Below are 21,064 nucleotides of genomic sequence, written 5' to 3'. Positions count from 1 at the left end.
TGTGGGCCCACAAGTGCTGGCAAGGAACAGGGGCTTTAGGGCTGTTTCTTCATAAACTGCTTTCTCAGAAGGAAAATGACGAGAAACCTGGGAGACAGCGTTGCTGCGTGTAGAGAAACGGGTGAGGATGGAGCAGAGCGCCCCATCCTGCGTCCTGCATCCCATTCCCTTCTCCTTACCATGCCCACTGTGCTGCTCCCCGCGGGGTCTGTGCAGTGCTGGGGGGGAAAGGTGCTGGTACAGTGCTGGGACAGCCACAGTGGGGTGCTCCGCATTGCGCAGAGAGCTGCTTGCAGGAGGAGTCAGAGCCGAGCATCCTCCTGCGTCAGGCTGGAAAATGTGAGCCTGTGGAACTTCCAAGGAACTGGAGGCACCTTCTGTGCTCCCGCCTGTCGGAGCCAAAGCGCCGCTCTGCGGTTTTCTGGCAAACTCATCCGGGTTCCACTGAAGCATTGCCTCTCGCTGCCCCTTGCACGGAGTCTTGCATGGTGAGCAGGGACCGGCAGCACCCAGCACTGCACAGGATGCGGATGCAGGCTGATGTCGGGAGCGTTTGCAATGAAAACAGAAGCTGTGCTGCCTTTTGGTGACCCCCATTTCCAGAGGAAGTCGAAAACAGAGAAAGTGAAAAGGAAATATGCAGAGGCAGAAGAGATGGGGGCAACAGGAGGGCAGAGGATGCCCTGCCTGGCACTGGTGGTGCTGCTGCTGTGGGCGCCCACTGCCTTTTGCCTGACGCAGGCAGTGTGTCTCAACTGCGAGCAGTGCTACGTCAGATGTAAGAGCAGGAAGCAGCAACGCATCAACCACCCTCCCGACAGCAGTGATCCAAAAGTACTCCCCAGCTGGGTTTCCAGCAGCCCTTTAATGGGACTATCCCACCATGGAGGTTCTTGGAAACCAAGTGACTTTAGGAAAAGCTCTCCAGTGACTACAGTCAAACATAGCCCATGGTAAGTCCTTCCCATCTCACGCTTGTTTCCATTCTGACAGAAACTATTCTCCCCATCCCCTTGTTTTGACTGGTTCTGCTCTGCTCCTCTTCTTCCCTGGTGCGCAGTCCCCAGGCTGCTGCCCCATGGGACGTGTTGCATCACCACAAGGTGCCCCGGTCCCTTCCCTGCTGCTCCTTTGGTGTGTGTTCCCACCACACGACTCTCACCTCTGACATCTACCCTGGTCCTTAGATGAGAGTGAAGTTGTGATGTGCATACGCTCTTCCCCATGTGAGACCCTGACCTTTGCTGTGGGGGAAAGCCCATATCTGGAAACAGCAAACACAGCTTGACCTTGGGGGAGGATGTGCAGATGAATAGACAAAATAGCTTTGGATGGACCACATCCTTTCTGTATTTACAAATTAAATAGAATAAATAATGTCCGTACGCAACAGTGGCAGAACATGGACCATAGTGTGGGCAGGGCTGCCCTGGCTCATGCTGGGCTCATAGGGTGGCTGCTGCACACATCCTGCATCCTGTTGGAGGGAGCCAGCGCTCAGGTCTCTGTCATAGGGGCTGGATGCTGAAAGATCTCTGTAGGGTCAGGAAAATCCCAGTCTCCCTCCAAGTGAAGCCAGCCAGGGTGGGAGCTCTGTGCTGCCTGCAGCAGGATGCCTGACGTCAGGCTGCTGCTGGGGTCTGTTGTGAAAGGTTAGGACAGCATCAGCACTGCGGATGTCAGATGGAGGAGCCCAGCACTTGCCTATGAAAGGGGGAAGGGGAGAGGGAAATCACAGGCTCTCGAGGATGCCCTGCGCTGGGCAGAGGAGGCAGGATTGCGCCTTGGGAACATCCTGGTGTGTATCCTTGGGCTTGGGGGCTGGAGGAGACAGGGATGAGCCCTTCCAGCATAGCCTGTCCCTGCGTTTTCTTAGCTTTGTACCAGAGGGAAGGTGCACGATGGCTGGGGGCTGGCCACAGCAGTGCCAGGGCCAAAGCAGCCCCAGAAATCGTTAGACTGATGCTTCTCCAGTGACTCTTCACCAGGTCACTGCTCAGTTTGATGTGCTGGCATCCAGGGGTTGGCGGTAGCTTATCAGAGTATCTTCTCCTGTGGGCAGTGGCTAGAAGAGGTAGTTGGGTCAGCATGTGGGGATGCTCACAGGCAGCTGTCCTTGCTGTCCCCATTGAGCAGGCTCAAGGGGTTGATTTGCAGCATGAGCCACTTGTTGGTGCTGAGGCTGGAGACAAGGGGCAGCGTCCCCATGAGGTCAGTGTTGAAAACGCTCAGGTCAACGGGAGCTTTCAGCCGCTCAGGGTGGGCTCTGGAGGCCAGGGGAGCACCTGGAGCCCCATGGCTCAGCAGACCTTGGGGTCCTGCCTGGCTGGAAATATCCCAGATAGCGGGCTCCTGAGTCCCTCTCCATGGGGCAAGGTCCTGTGTGTGGCTGTGGGGACGCTCAGGAGCGGGCTGCTTCAAATAACCTTTGACCACAGCCAGCTCGGAGCACTCTGTATCCAGCGCAATGTCAGTGCTGCCCGGGCCCTGCAGGGATGCTGCACAGACTGAGAAGGGCATCCCCTTGGCTGGGTCCTGCCTTGGCTCCACTGTGCCCTTGGACTGCTGCAGGTACCCACGGAACTCCACACCTTGCTGGCTGGTGTCAGGGGGGATGCTGAGCTCTCCGCTGCAGGGCTGCCTGTCCTCCATCGGGATGGTGTTCCCAGAGGAGCATGTGGGGCGAGGGCAGGAGCTCTCCAAGCCCATGCCGCTGTCATCACCACTGGGAAGCTGCCTCTTGTATCCCTGGGGCTCGGTGCCCGAGGAGCAGCTCAGTTCCAAGGAGGAGGTGCGCAGGCAAATGCCGCTGTCGGTGCTGGTGCCGCTGCTGTCTCTGCTCCTCATGGTCCCCGGCCCCAGCAGGCTCACCTTGTCCTCAGGCCATGCTGGGAGCCTCCAGCCCTTCTCCATGGGCAGCTGGGCTGTGCTGGTGCTGCTGATGGGGACACTGTCCTCATGGGGTTCCTTCTGGCACAGGAATAGCTGCTGGATGGGGTCTGCATCGGGGCTGCTCGAGGACGAGGACTCCTGCTCTGCCCAGAGTGAGCTCTGCTTTATGAAAGACTTCTGGGAGGGAAAGGAAAGAGGGGTGTGAGCCGTGCTTCACCCCTGCCTCTCATCTGCCTCTCCCAAGAGCTCCCTAAGCCTGCACACTTGCACCAGTGGCAAAAGGCGCTATGCCTCAGACTCCCTTACCAGGACGGACGGCGGCCTCATGGGTCTCTTTATGTAGGTGCACACCAGCAGAGCCCCCAGGAGCCCCAAGAGCAAAAAGGTGACGAAGGAGGAGCTGACGGCACTCAGGACAAGCTCTTCGCTCCCTGCAAGAGAGGACACGGCAGAGTCTTCAGTGCACATAGCACGAGGGCCAGGAGGCTGAGGAGGATCCGTATCCCGTGCACGGGGACCTCCCTTCCCTGGCTCCCCAGCACTCACTGTCCCTGTGGCCGATGGTGACGCACTGCTCGTCGGTGCGCGCGGTGCCGCTGTGCCGGCTGGCCACGCTGGGCTCCACGCTGATGCAGTACTCTGTGTCCCAGAAGAGGTTGCTGATGTTGAACTCCGGGGAGGTCTCCATCACTTCATACTGTAACGACCAGAGTGTGGGCTGGTACCTGAGAGCCCCCAGATCCTGCAGGAGTGCTGGCTTTGTGTGTTCCTCCCTCCTCCCCTCTTCCCTTGGGGTGCTACCAGCTAGACCCAAACTCCCAGTGAGAAGTGGGGAGCCCACTGCAATAAGTCGTGCAGAGAAATCTTTGCAATGCTGTGGCAAAGCTCTATATTAAGTTTTACAGAAGCCTATACTTCAAAACGTGATTTCAACTTGAGCAGCACTGCATGTGGCAGATGGGGACAGCACAGGACCAGCAGTTCGTCTCACCGTCCGATTGTCCCGTGCCCTCCTGATGTACACCCGGTATCGCCTCGCGTGCTTCTGGATGTCATCGTACTTCACAGTGAGGTTCCCCGTCCGGAGCAGGAGCTGCAGCTGCACGTGGATGGTGTTGCCCATCACAGAGAGGCTCTGGCCTGACAGGCGCAGACTGGCTGGAAATGGGTCAGTTGGAAAAGCACATCAGGGCTTTGTGCTGTTTGCAGCTCTAAAAGCTCTTTGCAGTGGTGGATTGAGCCGTGACTGTTTCCTACAGCCAGTGCTGGATGTCCGTGCTTTGTCTCATCCCATCCCACAGCCCGGCTACCCTCCAGGTAGGTTTGAAAAGAGAGAAAACCCTGCTCCCGAAGTTCTTGCCAAGCCTGGGAAGACCTCTGCCATCCTTGCAGCCCCTGGCCATACAGTGGAGGCAGACACTCAACCTACCTTCTTGCGGGGAGAAAGAGTTGGTCCTTTGCCATGGGGATGTGTGGTTTCCAGACACAGCCCTGACCCGTGCGTAGTAGCGGTGAGCAGAGTTCAGGGTGTAGTACGTGAGGTCACAGGAGTGCTCTGGGATCCTCATGCAGTTCGGGATGGCCGTCCAGGATTGATTCGTGCCATAGCTGCAGGGAGAAGCGCCTGGGTGAGAGCAGTGCGGGCAGGACTCTGCTGTCACCGCTGCCAGTATCAGACCCCAGGCAGGGGCTGAGTCCCCTTGCACCCCATCCCTGTACTCACACTTTGTGCTCCACTTCATAGAGGACGCTGCTGGGGGGGTTGTGGCCCGGCTCCCACCGCAGCAGATGATGGGCTATCTCCGCAGCAAAGCGCACCCTTGTTGGCCTCGCCAGCCTCTCACCTGCAGGACAGGAGGGCATTAAGTCATGCTGCACGGTTCCTATCCCACTGGTGCCCTCAGGAGCTGGGCAGAGCTCCTTGGGGTTGCCTGGAGCTTGACCCCTGTGTTCAGCAGTGACCAGCCACCTACACCAGAAGCACAAGGGTTTCCTGTCCCACTTCCAAGTTTCAGTGTGTGCTCAGCCCCCTCTTTCCCTTCCTCGCTTCTGGGGAGAGCCCAGCCAAGAGGATCTGGGTGCTTTTCTGGTCTAAGAGCAGAGCCTGCTCTATTTGCATCCCTGACCACCCCTGCCATCTGCTAGCAGCTTGCTCTGGATTCAGCTTTCTTGTTTTGCTTCTCTGCTGTCTGACAGAAATAGACTTTTTCACACCTCCTGGCTCAGTTTTGGTATTGTCACCTTGCAGCAGAGCATTGCTCGATAACATCTGCCCCTCTCTCTATGCTTGTTTCCTCAGCAGCCGCTGTCTGCTCCTGAGCCCCAAGCCTGCCTGGGGAGGATGGCTGTCAGCAGAGCACCGTGCCAGCCACCTGCGTTCACTGCAATACAAGGTGCTGCGGTCACACCGGTGGGGATAAGCACGGCTGATGCCTCAGAACTTCACCCGCAGTCGTTCTAACTGCCCAAACAGCGACGGCAAGTGGTGAGCGGGGAGCCCTGCCGCTGGGCACCACCAGCCTGTGCTGCCCAGCCAGCAACGGTGTCCGAGCCGCCCCGCTCACCGCCTGCCTGCGAGCCTTCCCCCGTGCCAGTCCCCATCCCGTGCTGGGACGTCGGGAGCGGGGCAGCCTGCCGGGACCGCGGGGCTCAAACACAGCGCGCCGGGAGCTGTGGGCAAGAGACTCACCGAGTGTCGGCTGGGCGAGGAGCAGCGCTGCGCACAGCGCCAGGGCTGTGCCGAGGGGGTCCATGCCGGCTCAGCATCCTCTGTGCACCCTGCGCCGGGGGAGCGGGTGCTGAGCGCTGCCCCGCGGGCTGCGTGCGCTTGTTTTTCCCCTGGAGGCTGGCCCGGTGACGTCTCGGAGGCGTTAGCGCAGCGGGAGGAAAGGAGCTGCGCAGCGGCTGCCACTTCTCTTCGCTGTCCTCCCACTCACCGCAGCTAATCTGGGCCCAGGCTGGGCATTTCCTACAAGCAGCCTGAAAGGAGAAGTTGGGGGGGGCTTTTCTCTCACTGCTGAGAGACACTGCTGTGTCTGCCTCTGCCGGCTTCATTGTCTAGTGAGGAGGTAAAAGCACAGCACAGAGGTGAGCTTAGCACTTAGGGTGATCGACGACAGGGCGCTGAGCACAGCAGTGTCACCTTGTGCCAATGTCCTGTGCCTAAAGCCAGCCAGGTCATAGCCAGCCCTGGAGCCCCAGGACCCTGGAATCCCCTTTCCTGCTTTCCCTTCCTTTGGGCTCAGGCCATATTCTCCTGCTTCAGTCCTCAAAGGGGGGCTGTAAACTGTCCTCAGGTCAGCCAGACCGACCTGGGTCCTGGGACAGCAGTGGTGCACATTACTGCAGGGATCCAGCCCCACGATGATGTCCTGCCCTCTGATGCCCCCCTCAGGTTCTAGGACCTGAATTGCCGTCGACCAGACTGGGAGTCCTCTGATTTGTCTTCTGTCAGTCTGAATTACAACACAGGGCTTGAGGGCTTTCCTAGGGGCTGTGCAAACGCAGGGGCCCTCATGTGGTAAAGAGCAATTTGTCTCAAAAAAAGGAATTTCCCACTGGGGAATTAGGGGGAAGGACACAGATAAGAAGAGCAAGAGAAACTGAGAGTGCGCCTGACAGCCTCAAAAAGCTGAAGAGCAGTGCCTGTCTTGGCAGGCATAGAGGCACGGGACCTTGGGTCCTTTTGTGCAGCAGAGGGGATTCAAGGAGCCCTCTGAAATGCCTCAAGGGGGAGATTTCTGGTTTGGTTTTCTCCTGGCCCCTGACTCATCCTCCCCGCGGAAGCCCAGGGGCTTCCATGAACTCGCAGCCTTGTCAGAGCCCCAGCAAACGGGTCAGGATGGGTCCAGCGGTGCCACTGGGCAGCAGGGTGTCAGGCACGGCACGGTGGCACAGCTGGCTCTTGCGCACCCAGGGACAAGCAGGCTTCAGCTCTGCTCTGCTGGGGCTATGGGGAATGAGGGCATGTGGTGGTTGTGGTGCTGGATGCTTGGCACAAGAAGAGGCTCTCCCTTGGCAATTCCTCTGCTGAGCACCAGCCATGGGGATGGGCAGGGAGGACTGCTCCAGCAGCAGATCCCTCCCTGGTTTCACCCTAGCTTGGCTTTATTCCTCCCTCTTTGCGAGCGATCTGATGTGCTGTCACTCTTCTATCAGCTCGTGAGTCAGCGCTGGCAACCGCTGACTTCGGAGTTCTGAGGTGAAGCACAGCCCATCCCACACAAAACCACAGCTCATCTTTTGTGTGAGGACACCAAAATCAAAAGCAACGGGACCAAAAATGAGGAAGGAGGGAGCCTTGTGGAAAGACACCGTGGGGCTGATGCTGCGGGTGAGCGGTGCAGAGGCTGAGGAGGAACGGTTGGCAATTTCGAGGAAAATGAAACAAGCAGAGGAGAAATGACAGTTCTGCTGAACACTTGGATCGTGAGCAGCAGAGCCACCCGTGATGCTTGTACTGCAGGGTGCCACGGGAGGAGCTGGTGCTGGACACAGCAGTGCCTGCCTGCTCCATAGCTCGAGAAGTAGCTGCTTCCCAGCATCCCTATCTTGTCACTGCTTTGCCCTCATTCTCCATGAAATACACTTGAGGCTGCAGGATGGTGCAACCTTTGCTGCCACCAGCTCCGCTAAGAGGGACTACAGGGAAAACAGGGCAGACCCATCTTCCCAACCAGAGGCAGGTAAGCACCGCATCCCCTGCCCGGCATGCAGCTGTGTCCTGTGCAGTCCCTGCAGCCTCAGCACAAGGACCTGGTGATACACACAGACATCAGGCGTTGCTAACCACCTAAAACACCTCAAAGCATCACAAAGAAGAGCAGCCCTGCATGTCGGCAGGAGAGGTTTTTTGCTCATGGATCAACAGCCCGAGAGAAAGCCGCCAAGTTTCCTTTTCATCTTAAAAATAACTGACTCATCTGTGCATAGGAATACCCATGGGTTTAGTAACCTGGAAATCACCTCAGTCCAACAGCACAGCAGGTCTTTCACCAGGGCCTCTGCAGCTCCTCTCTGGCACAGCAAGGGCTGGGGTCTGCAGCAGCCCCACTAGGCCTGGGCACCCGCTTAGCCAAGGGGCTGCCCAGGTCCATGGGGCAGTGTATGGAGCCGGAGGGATGCTTCTGCATGGGCACAGCCCTGCCGCAGGACAAAGCGCTTTGCCTGGGAGAGCAGAGTTATCCTTTCACCATTCCCTCATGCCTGGAGGTCAGAGCAGAGTGTGGAAGAGCTGCTGGGCTTTCCCAGGCTCTGTGTGCTATTAGCGCCTCGTTTGGCTAGCTGGGAGGGCAGGAGTGTGCAGCAGGGCTCCTGGAGCAGTTACCAGCAAGCAGGATTTCATGCGGGAGGTGTTGTGCGCACTGTGACATTTAACATCAGGTTGCTGGGGTCAAGCCCAGACGCAGGGCTCTCTGTAACTCACTCTCCGTAGGTGGCTTTGCAGAAACACCAACAAGCAAATCATTCCTGGAGCTGCCTCTTGGACCTGCTCTCTGAGAACCCCGTTTCAGAAGAGGATGTGCCAGCTAGCACAGGCACGCAGGCAAGGCCAGCTCAGGGCAACCCCAGCCAAAACCCTCTTGTGAGCCCCTGCATCCCAGTGGGACAGAGTCCTCTATATGCTGTTAGGCCTGTGTGTGAAAACTAGAGGTGAAGGGCATGAACTGACCCCTCTGGGAAGGGATGGGACGGAGAATCCTGGGGCAGTGGGACCCATCCTGGGCTTTTTAGCCTTGAAATCAAGGGGGCTTTGAAGCAAGTTTCCTTCAAGTTCGAATGGCCCTGCTGCCTCCTGCCCTTCGGATGAGCAGGTGTGGGTGGGGAGCAGATGAATAAGGGACTTATGCTATGATTAATGCCAACAGAAATGTGCCTGGAAAACAGTGTCAGGATGGGGCTCACAGGAGGCATCATGCTACCAAACAGAGCCTCCTGGAACCAGGCCATTGGAGAGGTTTCCTTCCTCCCTGCCGAGCCACACGAGGACGTTCTGGACTTCTCAGCCCCCTGGGGTTCACAGGATGGTTTAGCCGGGTTGGACACGGCTACGCATCCCTTCCTCTCCCTCGGATGGAGCAGGAGATGTGCTGAGTGGGCACACAGAGAAGAAGGAGAGCCTTGAGAGCAGTGAAGGGACCCCAGTGCCCAGGATGCTGCTCATCCCCAGGGCCAGCCCTCCTCTGCTCCCATAGCCGAGGCTCCTGCTCCATGGCCTGGCTGGGGGAGCCGGCAGCAGAGGCAGGTGTTTTGCAGGCTGTGCCTGGAGCAGTTGGGAAACGGGCTGGTCGAACTGGTTTCCCTCCGCACCCGGCGCTGGCACTGACGTACGCGCCCGCTCGCCAAACACATTCTGCCCGTCCCCACGGACCTGACTTCGCTCCGCACGGCGAAGGATGGCTGTGCCGGAGCTGTGAGCACAGCGCAGCCCTGCACCGGCCCATGGACCTGAAACCCTCTCTGGTAAGGCACAGGCAGCTCCGACCCGGCTCTGTATCCGTATGGACCCGCTTTCCTTAGGGGTTGGTGAAGGGCCCAGTGTCTCCTCCTGCTCTCTGGGGCGTTCCCTTCGTAGCCTATTGCTGCCGGAGGGGAGAAGGACCTGGATTGAGCTGCCTATGGGGCTGCTGCCTCCTGCACCCCTCGGCACATGGAGGGAGGATGAATGCCGCCAGCATTCCCAGTGTCAGCAGAGGAGGCACAGCTGCTCTTCCACACTGGAGTGAGTTTTGAACCAGGGGGACGGGCTGGTGGGAGCCAGTGCCGCTTGGCACCCATGGGAGCTGCACCGCTGGCATTCCCACAGCAGGTCAGTAGCAGTGGCAGCACACTGGTGCTCTCCTTTCCCACTCTCCTGGCAGTTTTCCCTGTGCTCTTTTGGGGCTGGGTTGCCCGGGGCCTGCTCGGTCTCAGCTGAGCATCCTGTCATGGGGAAAACATCCATCCCCAGCCGGGCACTGGGCTCAGCCCGCCCGGGCGAGGCGGTGGGTAATTACTGCACCATCCGGAACGTGCAGAGCCGGCAGTGACGGGGTGGATGGGGCTCAATGGGCTGGCCTGCCCCCAGCACTGCTGAGCAGTGCGATCCCAGCCCTGGGTACCACCAAAAGCAGGCAGCAGCATTGTGGCTTGGTGAGATGGGGGCAGGAACTGGCATGCCCACGTACGGAGGCAATTACCTGATACTGGATACCCACACTGGGCCACCCTGGGTTTGTCACCTGGTTTAAATGGTCCATTAGGAGTCTCAGGTGCCACCCTCATCTCCTCATCTTTCTGTGCCTTGGTTGGCCTGTCTGTGCATTACTCACCCCCTAGAACATTTTCTGATCTCTCTGCCTGAAGAGCTGCTCGCACAGGCATAGACCAAGCTGTCCCTGGCTGTTGGGGATGACTCAGCCAATGGCACTTGTCACCTGCGCTTGCAAATATCCCTTATGTGCTTTGGGATTTCACTTCCCTGTGTGTCGCCCCTATACGGCATCTAACAGGAGCATCTTCCTGCAGCTCCTGCCTGATTTGTCCCTGAGGATAGGGATCTGCCCCTCGAAGGGAGGCTCCATAGGATGGGTATCACCAAGAGGGAACAGGAGCTTTCCCAGGCTAGGGAGGGTTTTGTGTCAGGTGAGTGCGAGGACAATGTCACTACTGTGTGCTTGCTGAGCACGGTCTGCTCTCTACAACCATGTTAACAGATGATTCTCTACCTGAACAATAGCAGCTGCTGGCACAGGAGATGGAGGGAAGTTATCAGGTGCCCTGCACAGCCCTAATAATACCGGGTGCTACAGAGTGGCTGCAGCTGCCGCGATGGATCCCTGCCGATAGGAAAGGGGCCAGCTATTTAAACTCACCTGCCTCTTTCTCCTCTTGATGCTCCAAGTCTTGGGTGACTGCTGAGCCCAGAGCTGGGTGCCGGCTCTGGTTGCAACACCTCAGGTCTTGCCTGGGTTCCATGCTCCCTCCCACTCTGAAACTGGCTGCTGGCTGGTTTCCCTGCCTTTCCTCCCATCAGGCATAGATGCTGAGCCTCCAGCCAGCACCGTCCTGCCCCTGGTGATTGCCTTCTGCTGTGGATTTGGTGGCCAGTGAGTCCAGATGCATGGAGGGTGGGCAGTGCAAGTGGTAGTTCAAGGTGCAAAGGGGGTGGGCTTACTGTGGTGCTGCTGTCTGTGGCATAGGTGCTCTGCCCAGCTCTGCTCAAAGCCTTATAGCAGAGCAAGTGTGATGGTTTTTGGCTCATGACAGGTACAGCAAGGGGCTCAGCCAAAAGACAGGCACTGTCTGCTCATCCCCCAGGCCCAGGAGCGAGACAGAGTCCCCCTGCATCCCCAGCATCCCTGTTCCCGGCTGTTGGAAGGTCAGCCCTGCCATGGGAAGGAGCTGGTGGTGCCTCCCTCCCCAGTGCCTGGCTTTCAGACACCAGCCACAGCAGCACATAACGCTCTGGTGGCTGGTGGAGCGTTTGCAGGGAGGATGCTCAGAACAAGGCTCAAACCACAGCCACGCGTGCAAGATAAGGCATGGCTCCGGGTCTGACTTTTACTCAAAAGCCAGCAAAGGATGAGTAAAGGGTTTGTGGGCAGAAGTCGCTGCTCACTCACCAGGGCAATGCACGTTCCTTAACAGAAGTATCTGTGTGAAGCCACTGCAGTTTGTTCTGTGCTCCAGTAGCTATGCAACAGCAACCAGTTCTACTGGTTACTAGTGGCCTGTGGTAAAAGTTTTGTGAGCTTCTGTGATAGATCTGAAATAAAAACCACTTGGACTTTAGCCTTTGGAGGAAATAAGTAGCTAATAGGTCACCTGTGTTTCCTGCTAAGGAGTGTTGAGAGCAATGTAACCTATACCATAGTTAGGTGTTGATTTCAAACCTATGCACACTGGAGATGGCAGTGCTCTAGCATCCACTGCCACTGGCTTACTGATGGAGCTGGAAAGATTTGCCCTCTATAGCACTAATTCTGCTCATCTGTTAGCTGAAGGGTTACACTTGCTGCAGGATGTGGCATGGGAAACACCAGATGTGGACATAGGGTACAAATGGCAGTGTGAATGGTACTGTGTGGGTATTGACAAAAACCTCACTGATTCTTAGAAGGGAGATGTTCTTTTCCTAGGAAGGCTTCCGGGCATCCATACATTGCTTTGTTTCTACAGAGGAGCAGCACCTGCTGCAGCTCTGGCTCTTTTGCTGATTGCATCCCTTTTGCTGATTGCATCCCCTTTCTAACAAGGCACTAAGGTTACCCAGGGAGGTTTCATGGCATGAAGAACTTGAATCCCACTGGTACGACTGTTTAGGCTTATTAGGGGAGGACACTGCAGGCATTCTGCAGCCCTGCCGTGCCAGCCCAACCTCAGAGCACCAAGGAGCTCCCCAGCACCTTTGGGAGAGCCATGAGAAGCCAAGCCTGCAGCAGGGATGTCCTGAGCTGGCCCATGTGGAACTCAGGTGTAGAGAAACTGATCTTTGGCTCCAGGCTGAGCAAATTCAGGCTTGTTACTGCTGCTGATAGGAAGGGATGAGAAAGAGTGAGCGATGCTGTGAAACAAACATGCTCTCATTGCATGCAGGAGACCAGAGAGATGCTGGGATCCCCTGATGGGATGGGGAGGTGGCTCTTGGCGCCTGGGAGACATTAGTGGTGGCCATGCCCAGGGCCCGCAGGCAGCAGAAGGAGCTGAAGCCCGTGGTGCTGTGCCTGCGGCTCCACGGCTGATGATCCCGGCTGCAAGCAGCTCCTGAGGCACAGCAGAGGCGCTGGATGTGTCCTGTGTCCTGTGATGCTCAGCGCGGGCCGAGGCGGGCTCTGTGCAGGGAGCTCGTGGCCACGCCGGGTGCGTGACTCAGGGGATAATGCCCAGGAAGTTACACCACTGCATTGCGAGAGAGGGCACAGCCCGATTCACAAGGCACGAGCCTGAGCAGGCTCCCTACTCCCAGCAGGAAGCACAGGAGTAGAGGAAACCCAGCTGGTACGGGGTGACTTGGCGGCAGTCCTCCCGCTCTGCCCAGCATCCCCATCCTCTCTGCCCATCCCAGGGGCAGGCACCATCCCGCGTGCTGCTCGCCGGCTTGGCAGGGAAAGGGATGCCTCTGGTCACCTGGAAATGTCACCTCTAGCAACTGCAGGGCCAAAACCCAGGCACAGGCTTCCAGAGGGACGTGTCTGAGCCAACCGCTGGCTGGTAAGAGCTCCCTGGGAGGTGGGGCTGGGAGTGGGTACCAAGCTGCACTCTGCTGCCAAAGGATGCAGGGACTTCTTTAGGGTTGGATGTAGCCCGAATCAGACTGGCTTCCCTTGAGCAGGCTGGTGTAAAGGTGGTTTGTTGTGGCTGTGTGGTGCTGGGAGACAGGCTGAGGAGCGAGGCAGTTGGGTGACCTGCTGAGGATGAAGCCCAGGAGGGGCTGTCAGTGCTGTGTGCTGGCTGGTGATGCCCTTGCCATCCTTCTAAGGCACGCAGCCATTTCTTATTGCTAGAGATGTATCTGAGATGTTACAAGGGGCAGAGGAAACAGCATTTGGCTTGGGCTTTGTACGCAGTTCGTTTCTGAAGGAAAATGAGAGGCTCTTGCTTCAGCAGCTGATGGAGCACTTGGAAGAGTGTATCTTAAGGAAAGGAAACAAATATGTGTTCTTTTAGAAATTCGTGGATCAGGAGTGACACAACTGCAGAGCAGCATTCCAGGATGCAGGATGTTTCAGGGCTTGGAAAACACTGATTATTAAGTCTTACTAAATAACAACTGGAAATTGCCACGTATTTTTCAGATGGCTAATTAAGGACAGATACATAAATTGGGGCACTAGCCTCATGGAACTGGGCCACAGTGTGACTGACCTGATGCCAAGTGCTCAGCTGATCACTCTCATCAAAGTGATCAGTTTGGGAGATTTGGGCAGCAGCTTTGTGACAAAGAGGTTTTCAGCTGTCCCACATGGGGTACAGCTCCGGCTTCCTGTACAGAAAGAGGCAGTAACAGCAGTAACCATCCATGTGGCTCGTGGTGCTGTGGAGGAATAGGCACCACATTGGATGGCCATGCTGGGGAGCTTGGTCCATGTCCTGGGCAGCAGGGTGGCAGCTCTGGTGCGCATCAGTCATTGCTAGCAAGTGTGTCCTGTGCCTGCAGACCACTGCATCGCCCGGCAGTGTGCCTCCCAGCCTCCATGCCTCTGCACCCCGCAACATCTTCGGTTCCCGACCCCTGAGGCCTAAAGAAAACGTGCTCTGCACCAGCTTCAAGCCCTACAGCCCAGAGTCCAGCCCAGCCCCGGCCCCCTGCACGGCCTGTGAGAGCACACGTAAGAGCATGGTGCCGAGGGGGGGCTCTGGCCTCCCTGGCCCTAGGGTGGGCAGGGATGGAGGGAGGCGGGAGTGGGTGTCTGTGCCCACTGCTGGCACAAGCCTCAGCCACAGGACGGTGTTTCGAGGGGTGTGAAACGTGCTGGGGGAAAGAGGACAGGGACCATGGCAGGATGGGGGAATGCTATGGGGCAGTGTGGGGTGTGCGTGGCCCTGCTCTCCCATGTCTTATGGGTCCTCTGAGCAGTGTGCATGGGGAACCGGGGAGCTCCTGGCATGGATGGGTGGGCAGCAGGGTCTGGGCACCCTGGGGACACAGAGGCTCCCCCTGACCCTGCCTCTGCCCTCCTGCCAGGATCCTCCATGTTCAGAGCTCCCTGCATGAGCCAGCGACGGCTTGCACTCATCTTCTGCGTCTCCATCCTCATCGTGCTGCTCATCGCCCTCATCCTCCTGTGTGAGTGGGGTCCCAGCCTGGGGTGGTGCAGGGCTCCCTGGGGGTCAGCAGAAGGTGGGACATCTACGCTGGGAAGTGCCATAGGGAAACCCCGGGGCCGGGAGGCAGCAGGCAGAGAAGCGCCCTTCCCATTCCCTGAGCGTTCCTGACATCTGGTGGACACGCAGGAGCAGGATTGCCAGGGAAAGAGGATCCGCCTCTTGGGCTTGCTCCAGTTGGCACCCCCAGCAGCATCCCCATTCGCCCTCCCTGAGACAGAGGGTTAGCAGGCAGGACCTGTCAGACAAAGTGCAGTCCATAGCTAGAACGGGAACACGCACTGGGGAATTCAATCCTTGTAACATCTTGCTGCTGCTGGGCTTGATGCATCTTTCTGCAGGATCAAGCTAGGACTGGGTTAAGGGAGGGGTTAAGTGAGAGGTTATGTGGGGTTAATGATGCTGGGCTGGCACAGGGATGCTCAGAGTGGTCCACTCCTCCTGCAGCATTTCAGCCTGGCCTCAAAGCCAGTGCTGCACCCAGCTCACACCTTGTGTATGGGGGTGCCCCGTGCACCGAGACCTCCTCCAGACTCCCATCCAGGTGGCTCACAGCACCCTTGCCCGCAGCAAGCTCCTGCTCACCCCAGCGTTCATTGCTTTCAGTTATGTTCTGGCGGTCACAGACGGGCATCGTGTACAAGGAACCTGCCGAGAGCTGCAAGGACAACCCCGTGCGCTGCGACGGCGTCGTCGACTGCTCCCAAAGGAGCGATGAGCTGGGCTGTGGTGAGGCACCGGGAGCTGGGTGGTGGGAACGAGGGGAGCCCCTGTGCTCGGGGTACCACTGACCCGCCTGCTCCATCCCACAGTGCGCTTTGCATCCGAAGAGTCCTTGCTCCAAGTGTACTCCAGCTCGGAGAGCCAGTGGCTGCCGGTGTGCAGCAGTGCCTGGGACGATTCCTTCTCCAGAAAGACCTGCCAGCAGCTGGGATTTCAGAAGTAATTCCCTGAGGATGGGTTGTTATCCTGGGCAGTGGAGCCCTGCCAACCCCATGGGCATTGGCTGGGCAGGGGCATGGTCCGCTGTGCTCTCTCCCCAGCACTGCACTTTTCTGCTGGAAGGTTGTGTCTGGTGCTGCTCTGGGTGTTTCACTCTGTCCCCCTTTGAGTGTGTAGGGACTGGGTGGTCAATGCCTGGCCAGGGCAGGCTCACTGCTCTCTCCTCTCACCTCCCAGTGCCTCGCAGACTGAATACATTCCCCTGCACATCTCTGGCAAGAGCCTCACGGTGACCAACGAGCATGAGACCATCCAGCAGAGCCTCAACAGGTACCCGGCAGCGCTGCTCCTGCCCCTGCCCTGCTGTCGTGGGGCTGTGTCTGAGGCTGTGTTCCCCCTTCTCTCCTGCAGCTCACAGTGTCTCACGGGAAAGTTCGTCTCCCTGCGATGCACAAGTAAGGGGCTGGCTGGCAGGGCAATGGCCAAGGGTAGGAGCTGCTTTCCTCCCTTCTTTGCACAGGGCTGGGCAAATAGGGAATGTTTCCCAGCAAATCTTCTGGGTAATAGAAAGCTATGATTGCATTCCCGGGGTGTCCACCGGCCCCTATGGCCGTACCGAGCACTGCCGGTGCCTGCGGGTGGCGGGGATGCTGTGCACGCCCCCCTCCAGGCTTTGCCTTCTCTCTGGGCCCTTCTCTCAGCCTTGCTCTTCCCTCCAGCCTGTGGACAGAGGATTTCTGGCCGCATCATTGGAGGAAAGGAGACCTCTGTGAGCAAATGGCCCTGGCAAGTCAGCGTGCAGTACGGGCCCGTCCACATCTGCGGTGGCACCATCATCGACGCACAGTGGGTCCTCACTGCAGCCCACTGCTTCTTCATGTGAGTGCTGCTGCAGTGCTGCTGTTTAACCACTGCTGAGTGCCCTCGCTCAGGCACTCAGCCCGGCCCCATGTCTCACTCCTTGCTGCCTCCACCTCTCCCTGCAGGAACAGCATGAAGATCCTCGATGACTGGAAGGTGTACGGTGGGGTCTCAGACCTCAAGCAGCAAGCAGAGGCCATCCCCGTCTCCCAAGTCATCATCAACTCCAACTACAGTGATGATCACGATGACTACGACATCGCTCTCATGAAGCTCTCCAGGCCGCTGACACTCTCAGGTGAGGCCCCTCAGCTTGTTTTGCTGTGGGGCTGGTGCTCAGGGGGGAATGGAGAGATTCTGGCAGTGGGCAGGAGCAAGAGGCAGCTCTGTCCCCTCACGAGGAACCATTCCCTGGGCTGCTGCCAGCTGGAGCATCCTGCTCTGCTGTGCCCATGCTACTTTCCCATGGCTGGGCACCATCCCATCCTGCCCTGGCAGGTCCTGGCGCTCACACTGCCATGGGCTGGGGGTCCAGCAGAGACCCTGCCCGGGTGGGCACTGGGGGGGAATGCTCCCTGCACACCACACTCCTCCCTGGCCACAGGGCTGGTGACCACAGCAGGAGCTCTGCTCCCTTGGTGACTCATTCCTTCCTTCTCACCCGGTTTTCATCCTGTCTCGCTCCAGCTCAGGTTCGCCCAGCCTGCCTCCCCATGTACGGCCAGCGATTCCAGACCGGCAGGTCCTGCTTCATCACTGGCTTCGGGAAGACCAGGGAGAACGAAGGTGAGGGAGGATGCAGGCTCTCCTGCATGCTGCAGCGTGCAGGAGGAGCCAGCCTGGCTCTGCTGTGGTATTCAAGGGCTGTTCCCACAGTGCAAGAAACCAGCTTCTTCCCTCGCTGCTGCAGAAACGCTGGTGCTGGGAGGGTCTCGGGTGTGTTGCGGGCACAAGGCCCACCCTGCCCCACAGCTCCTCCTGCCTTGCAGATAACACATCCCCGAAGCTGCGGGAGGCCGAGGTGAAGCTGATCGACTACAAGATCTGCAACAGCGACAAGGTGTACGAGGGGTACCTGACCCCACGGATGATGTGTGCCGGGTACCTGCAGGGAGGGAAGGATGCGTGCCAGGTGAGCTGTGGGGGTCCCACAGAGCGAGGTGGGACGATGGTGTCCTTTGGCTGAGTACCAGCAGAGGAGCATCTCCCGTATCTGCTGTGACAGGGTGACAGTGGAGGACCCCTGGTCTGCGAGGACAACGGCCGCTGGTATGTGGCTGGGGTGACGAGCTGGGGAACAGGATGTGGCCAGAAGAACAAGCCCGGCGTCTACACACGTGTGACAAAGCTCCTCAACTGGATACACAGCAAAATGGAGGTGAGGTGATGTGTCAGGGCTGGGGGGCTCGTCAGGTGCATCGGGGTGCATTGAGAGGGGCTGTTTCCCCCCAGCCCAGCCCCTCACCCTTGCTATTCCCTCTCCATTGCAGAGCGAGAATGACTAACGCCGGGATGGACGCTTGCCTGGGCTGTGCTCTCGGGCCAGCACAAGCCCCTGCCCTTGGCTGCTCCTAGGGCACGATGCTACCAGCAGATCCCCCCACCTCTCTCTGGACTGTGCCTGCAGCCAGGGCCCTGCTGCTGTGCCCAGTCTCTGCACATACAGCACCTGCAAAGTGACTCTGCCCTCGAGCCGTGCAAGGGGGCTGGTGGCAAAGCACGCACCCAACCCTGGTCCCGCAACGGCTTTCTGGTGCTTCTCATGTAAATAGATGTGTCCGGACTGGGGTGTCCTGAGTGCTTCCTGGCAGGATCAGCGGGTGAGGGGCTGCTGGCATTGCCTGCCGATCCCATGGAGGTGGTGGATGGAAGTGAGGAGCAGGAATGCCATGGGATGCCTGTGGCTGGTCACAGTTGTGCTGCTCTGGGGTGCAGCATGGTGCTGCCCACACCACAGGCCATGCTCCCTGTTTTCTCCATGGGAGGCAAGCAAAAGGGAGCCCCGAGGAGCAGTAGCTGCTCACGTTGGCAGGTAGGTTTAGGAAGTGCCTGTAAGAGAAAACCCTGTCTGTGCATTTCCCGTGCTGTGGATAGGGTCTGAGCTCTCGCTCCAGGACTGCGTGCGGCTGGGCTCTGTTTCTGCCTGCTCGAGGAGGATGCCAGCAGCAGCACGGGGCAGGTCTGCTCTCTGGGCTGTCACAGAGGCCAGCAGCAGCCAGAGGCTGAGGTGGAGTGTGATGCAGATCAGCAACCTCCGGGGCAGAGCCAACCCTGGACCTCGCTCTTAGCGCATTGACCACTCTGGATGTCTTTCGTTACCTCCCTGGCCACGCCAGAGCGGGGACACATTAACCCCAAGGAAACAAGTGCCAGCATCTCCCTGTGGAAGCTATGGGAGACCTCCAGGTTGGCTGTGCGAGTGCCTGTTGGGTGAGAAGACGCTACTGCCCTGGCTGAGGCTCCTGTCCCAGATGTGTGGTCAGCAGCAGAGGGGTCCTGGGGTGCTTGGCCACTGCACTCAATAAACGTTTTGGTAGTGCCGCGTGTGGAGATGGCTCTTTTGGAGCGCCCAGATGCTGTGGGAGCTGCAGGAAGGGCTCTGTGGATGCTGTGGAGCAGGATGAAACACTTCCCTGAGGAGGCTGCACAACCTCTGCAATTGGCCTGTGTCAGAGGACTGGCAGTAATGAGCATTTAGCATTGAATCCTCCTTGGGAGGAGGAAAGGTTGCTTGTGCTGGTTCTTTGTAACCCATCTTCTTGCAGATGGAAACTTTAAAGGAGGGACTGGTGCTCTGGGGAGCTCACTTTGAAGTAGTTGAAAGCTGCTTCACAAGCCTGTCTGCACCAGCTCCAGCTGCAGCGGTCCCTTCCCTCCCCTGCGTGGGAGTGTGACGTCCACCTCTGTTTCCCGGCTTCTGACCTGCATTCCTTAGTCTGGCCATTGGAACTATATGATGTTAAGGTCCTTTCCAACCTGAATCATTCCGTGATTCACTGGGCTCTTTGTGGCCTGGGAGGGCTCATTTCTCATAAGCATGCTGGAGATGTAAAGATGGGAAATCTTGGGGTGCATGGGCTGCTGTAGGCGCATTCCCATCTCACCTCCTGGGAGCATCCCCTGGGTTCCTAGAACCGGCTGCCTGCCGTGGAAAAGGTTAGCTGCAGGCAGGGGGCTGTGGTTTGCATTTCAGCATTGGGATAGCAGGTCCAGCCCGGATCTGTGTGTGCAGAAAGCACCCAGCCCTCCCTGGGACTTGGAGCAGGCCCCAGTGTGCAGGGAGGTGCTTGGTGGCTGCCCTAGACCTGGCCCCAAACAATGAGAGCTGCTGCCTTTTGGGAAGCACTGAGTCAGCCTGACCTCAAAGCTGCTTGTCAGAGCAGCAGCACAGAAACCTCCCACGGCATGTGTGAGCCTCCAGCACAGGACAAGGGGCTGTTCTCACTTTATAATGCCCCTGCTGCTCAGTCAGCTGGGGGGGAAGAACCTGCTACTGGCAACAAGCTGCCCATAGCTCAGGCCGGAGAGGGATGCTCCTGGTAATGGTGCTGTTTCAGCACATGGAGGGACCTGCTCCTCTGCTGTGAATCTCACAGGTTATTGCTCTTCTGCTCTCTGAAATAGTCTCTCAAAGCAGAAAAATTATTTCAGCCCTTATAATTTAATTCTTCTAAACACCAATGGTGTTTCCTGCTGTGTTTTCCCGAGGGATGAAGGTTTCTAGACAGTGATCAGTTTCTCATAAAGCTGCTCTGGGGCATCTTCTGAGATGAGGGGCCCTGAGCGTGGCCCCACATCTGCCTGTTTCCAGCCCTGTGTGCTTTGGAAATCACAGGCCAGTGTTCCCAAGGACTGTGAATGCCAAAAACGCAGTCTGGCGGGCACCATGTGAATTACCGCCCATTAGCAGCCCTTCTTCCCAATCTCTCCTTTTATAGCGCTTTGTTCTGTTGTGTCAAACTGCTCTGTTTATAGGGTTTCAGAGATGATGTTTCTCTACAAAAATGTTTTTTTCCATAGTTTCGGCTTGGTTCCCTTCCACAGGCAGTAACATCATCACTTGGCACGGAGTCGCTGGACTTCCAGCTTGTGCAACACCCACCCTGGCTGTGCTGGCCTAGGGAACACAGCCCTCAGCAGCTCCAGCACGGTCTGGTGCTTTGCTGGTGGTTGTTCCGAGTACAGGGAATAACTTAGGCTGATGCAAAACGATGTTATTGGGTTAAACGCAGCCATATGGCTACACACAACTTTTGGCAGTGCTCAGTTCTCCTGACCAGGCTTCAGGGCTGCATTGCCACAGTTTTGCAAGCTTGGTGTTAGAAGGGAAGAACCTTAATACTTGAGGGGAAAGCTCTGGAGAGCAAGAGGCTCTTTTCCCTATTCCCTGCCAGGCATCACTGCACTGCAGGGGGGAGATGCCTGCTCCATGGCTCCTATTGACACAAATAGTATGAGAAGCTCAGCCCAGCATCATCTGCCTGGCCTCGGGGCTCTTAGCCCACATTACACCAGAAAAGATATGGCCCGATTTTGCCGGTAAATGAACGATGGCTTGGTACAG

At 57.8% G+C, this 21,064-nt stretch overlaps 2 protein-coding genes across 5 annotated transcripts; one reads left to right on the top strand and one right to left on the bottom strand.

The window, feature by feature from the left end:
* Window positions 1–1,754: 1,754 nt before the first annotated feature.
* Window positions 1,755–5,854, bottom strand: IL10RA (interleukin 10 receptor subunit alpha). 2 transcript variants are annotated; one of them, XM_061478167.1, is made up of 7 exons: window positions 5,582–5,854; window positions 4,616–4,861; window positions 4,322–4,500; window positions 3,884–4,050; window positions 3,439–3,589; window positions 3,199–3,323; window positions 1,755–3,069 (listed from the first exon to the last, which is right to left on the bottom strand). In XM_061478167.1, exons 1-7 carry the CDS (start codon window positions 5,656–5,658, stop codon window positions 2,101–2,103), a joined length of 1,914 nt encoding a protein of 637 aa, XP_061334151.1. In that variant the 5' UTR covers window positions 5,659–5,854; the 3' UTR covers window positions 1,755–2,100. The 2 variants fall into 2 exon arrangements, with proteins under 2 accessions (XP_061334151.1, XP_061334152.1); XM_061478168.1 differs by having other exon boundaries at window positions 4,616–4,736; window positions 5,582–5,853.
* A 3,374-nt stretch (window positions 5,855–9,228) lies between these two features.
* On the top strand, window positions 9,229–18,289 carry TMPRSS13 (transmembrane serine protease 13). 3 transcript variants are annotated; one of them, XM_061478170.1, is made up of 13 exons: window positions 9,229–9,354; window positions 14,030–14,201; window positions 14,558–14,659; window positions 15,304–15,426; window positions 15,510–15,639; window positions 15,877–15,969; window positions 16,051–16,094; window positions 16,359–16,518; window positions 16,626–16,798; window positions 17,188–17,286; window positions 17,490–17,632; window positions 17,726–17,878; window positions 17,991–18,289. In XM_061478170.1, exons 1-13 carry the CDS (start codon window positions 9,334–9,336, stop codon window positions 18,003–18,005), a joined length of 1,428 nt encoding a protein of 475 aa, XP_061334154.1. In that variant the 5' UTR covers window positions 9,229–9,333; the 3' UTR covers window positions 18,006–18,289. The 3 variants fall into 3 exon arrangements, with proteins under 3 accessions (XP_061334154.1, XP_061334153.1, XP_061334155.1); XM_061478169.1 differs by having other exon boundaries at window positions 16,051–16,127; XM_061478171.1 differs by lacking the exon at window positions 14,558–14,659 and having other exon boundaries at window positions 16,051–16,127.
* Window positions 18,290–21,064: the final 2,775 nt, after the last annotated feature.

The sequence above is a fragment of the Pezoporus flaviventris genome, unplaced genomic scaffold (genome assembly GCF_033815535.1).
Source record: "Pezoporus flaviventris isolate CSIRO_AGI_PZ_B2104156 unplaced genomic scaffold, CSIRO_AGI_Pfla_v1 ptg000113l, whole genome shotgun sequence".
NCBI lineage: Eukaryota > Metazoa > Chordata > Aves > Psittaciformes > Psittacidae > Pezoporus > Pezoporus flaviventris.
This window is presented reverse-complemented; position numbering and strand designations above follow the sequence as displayed.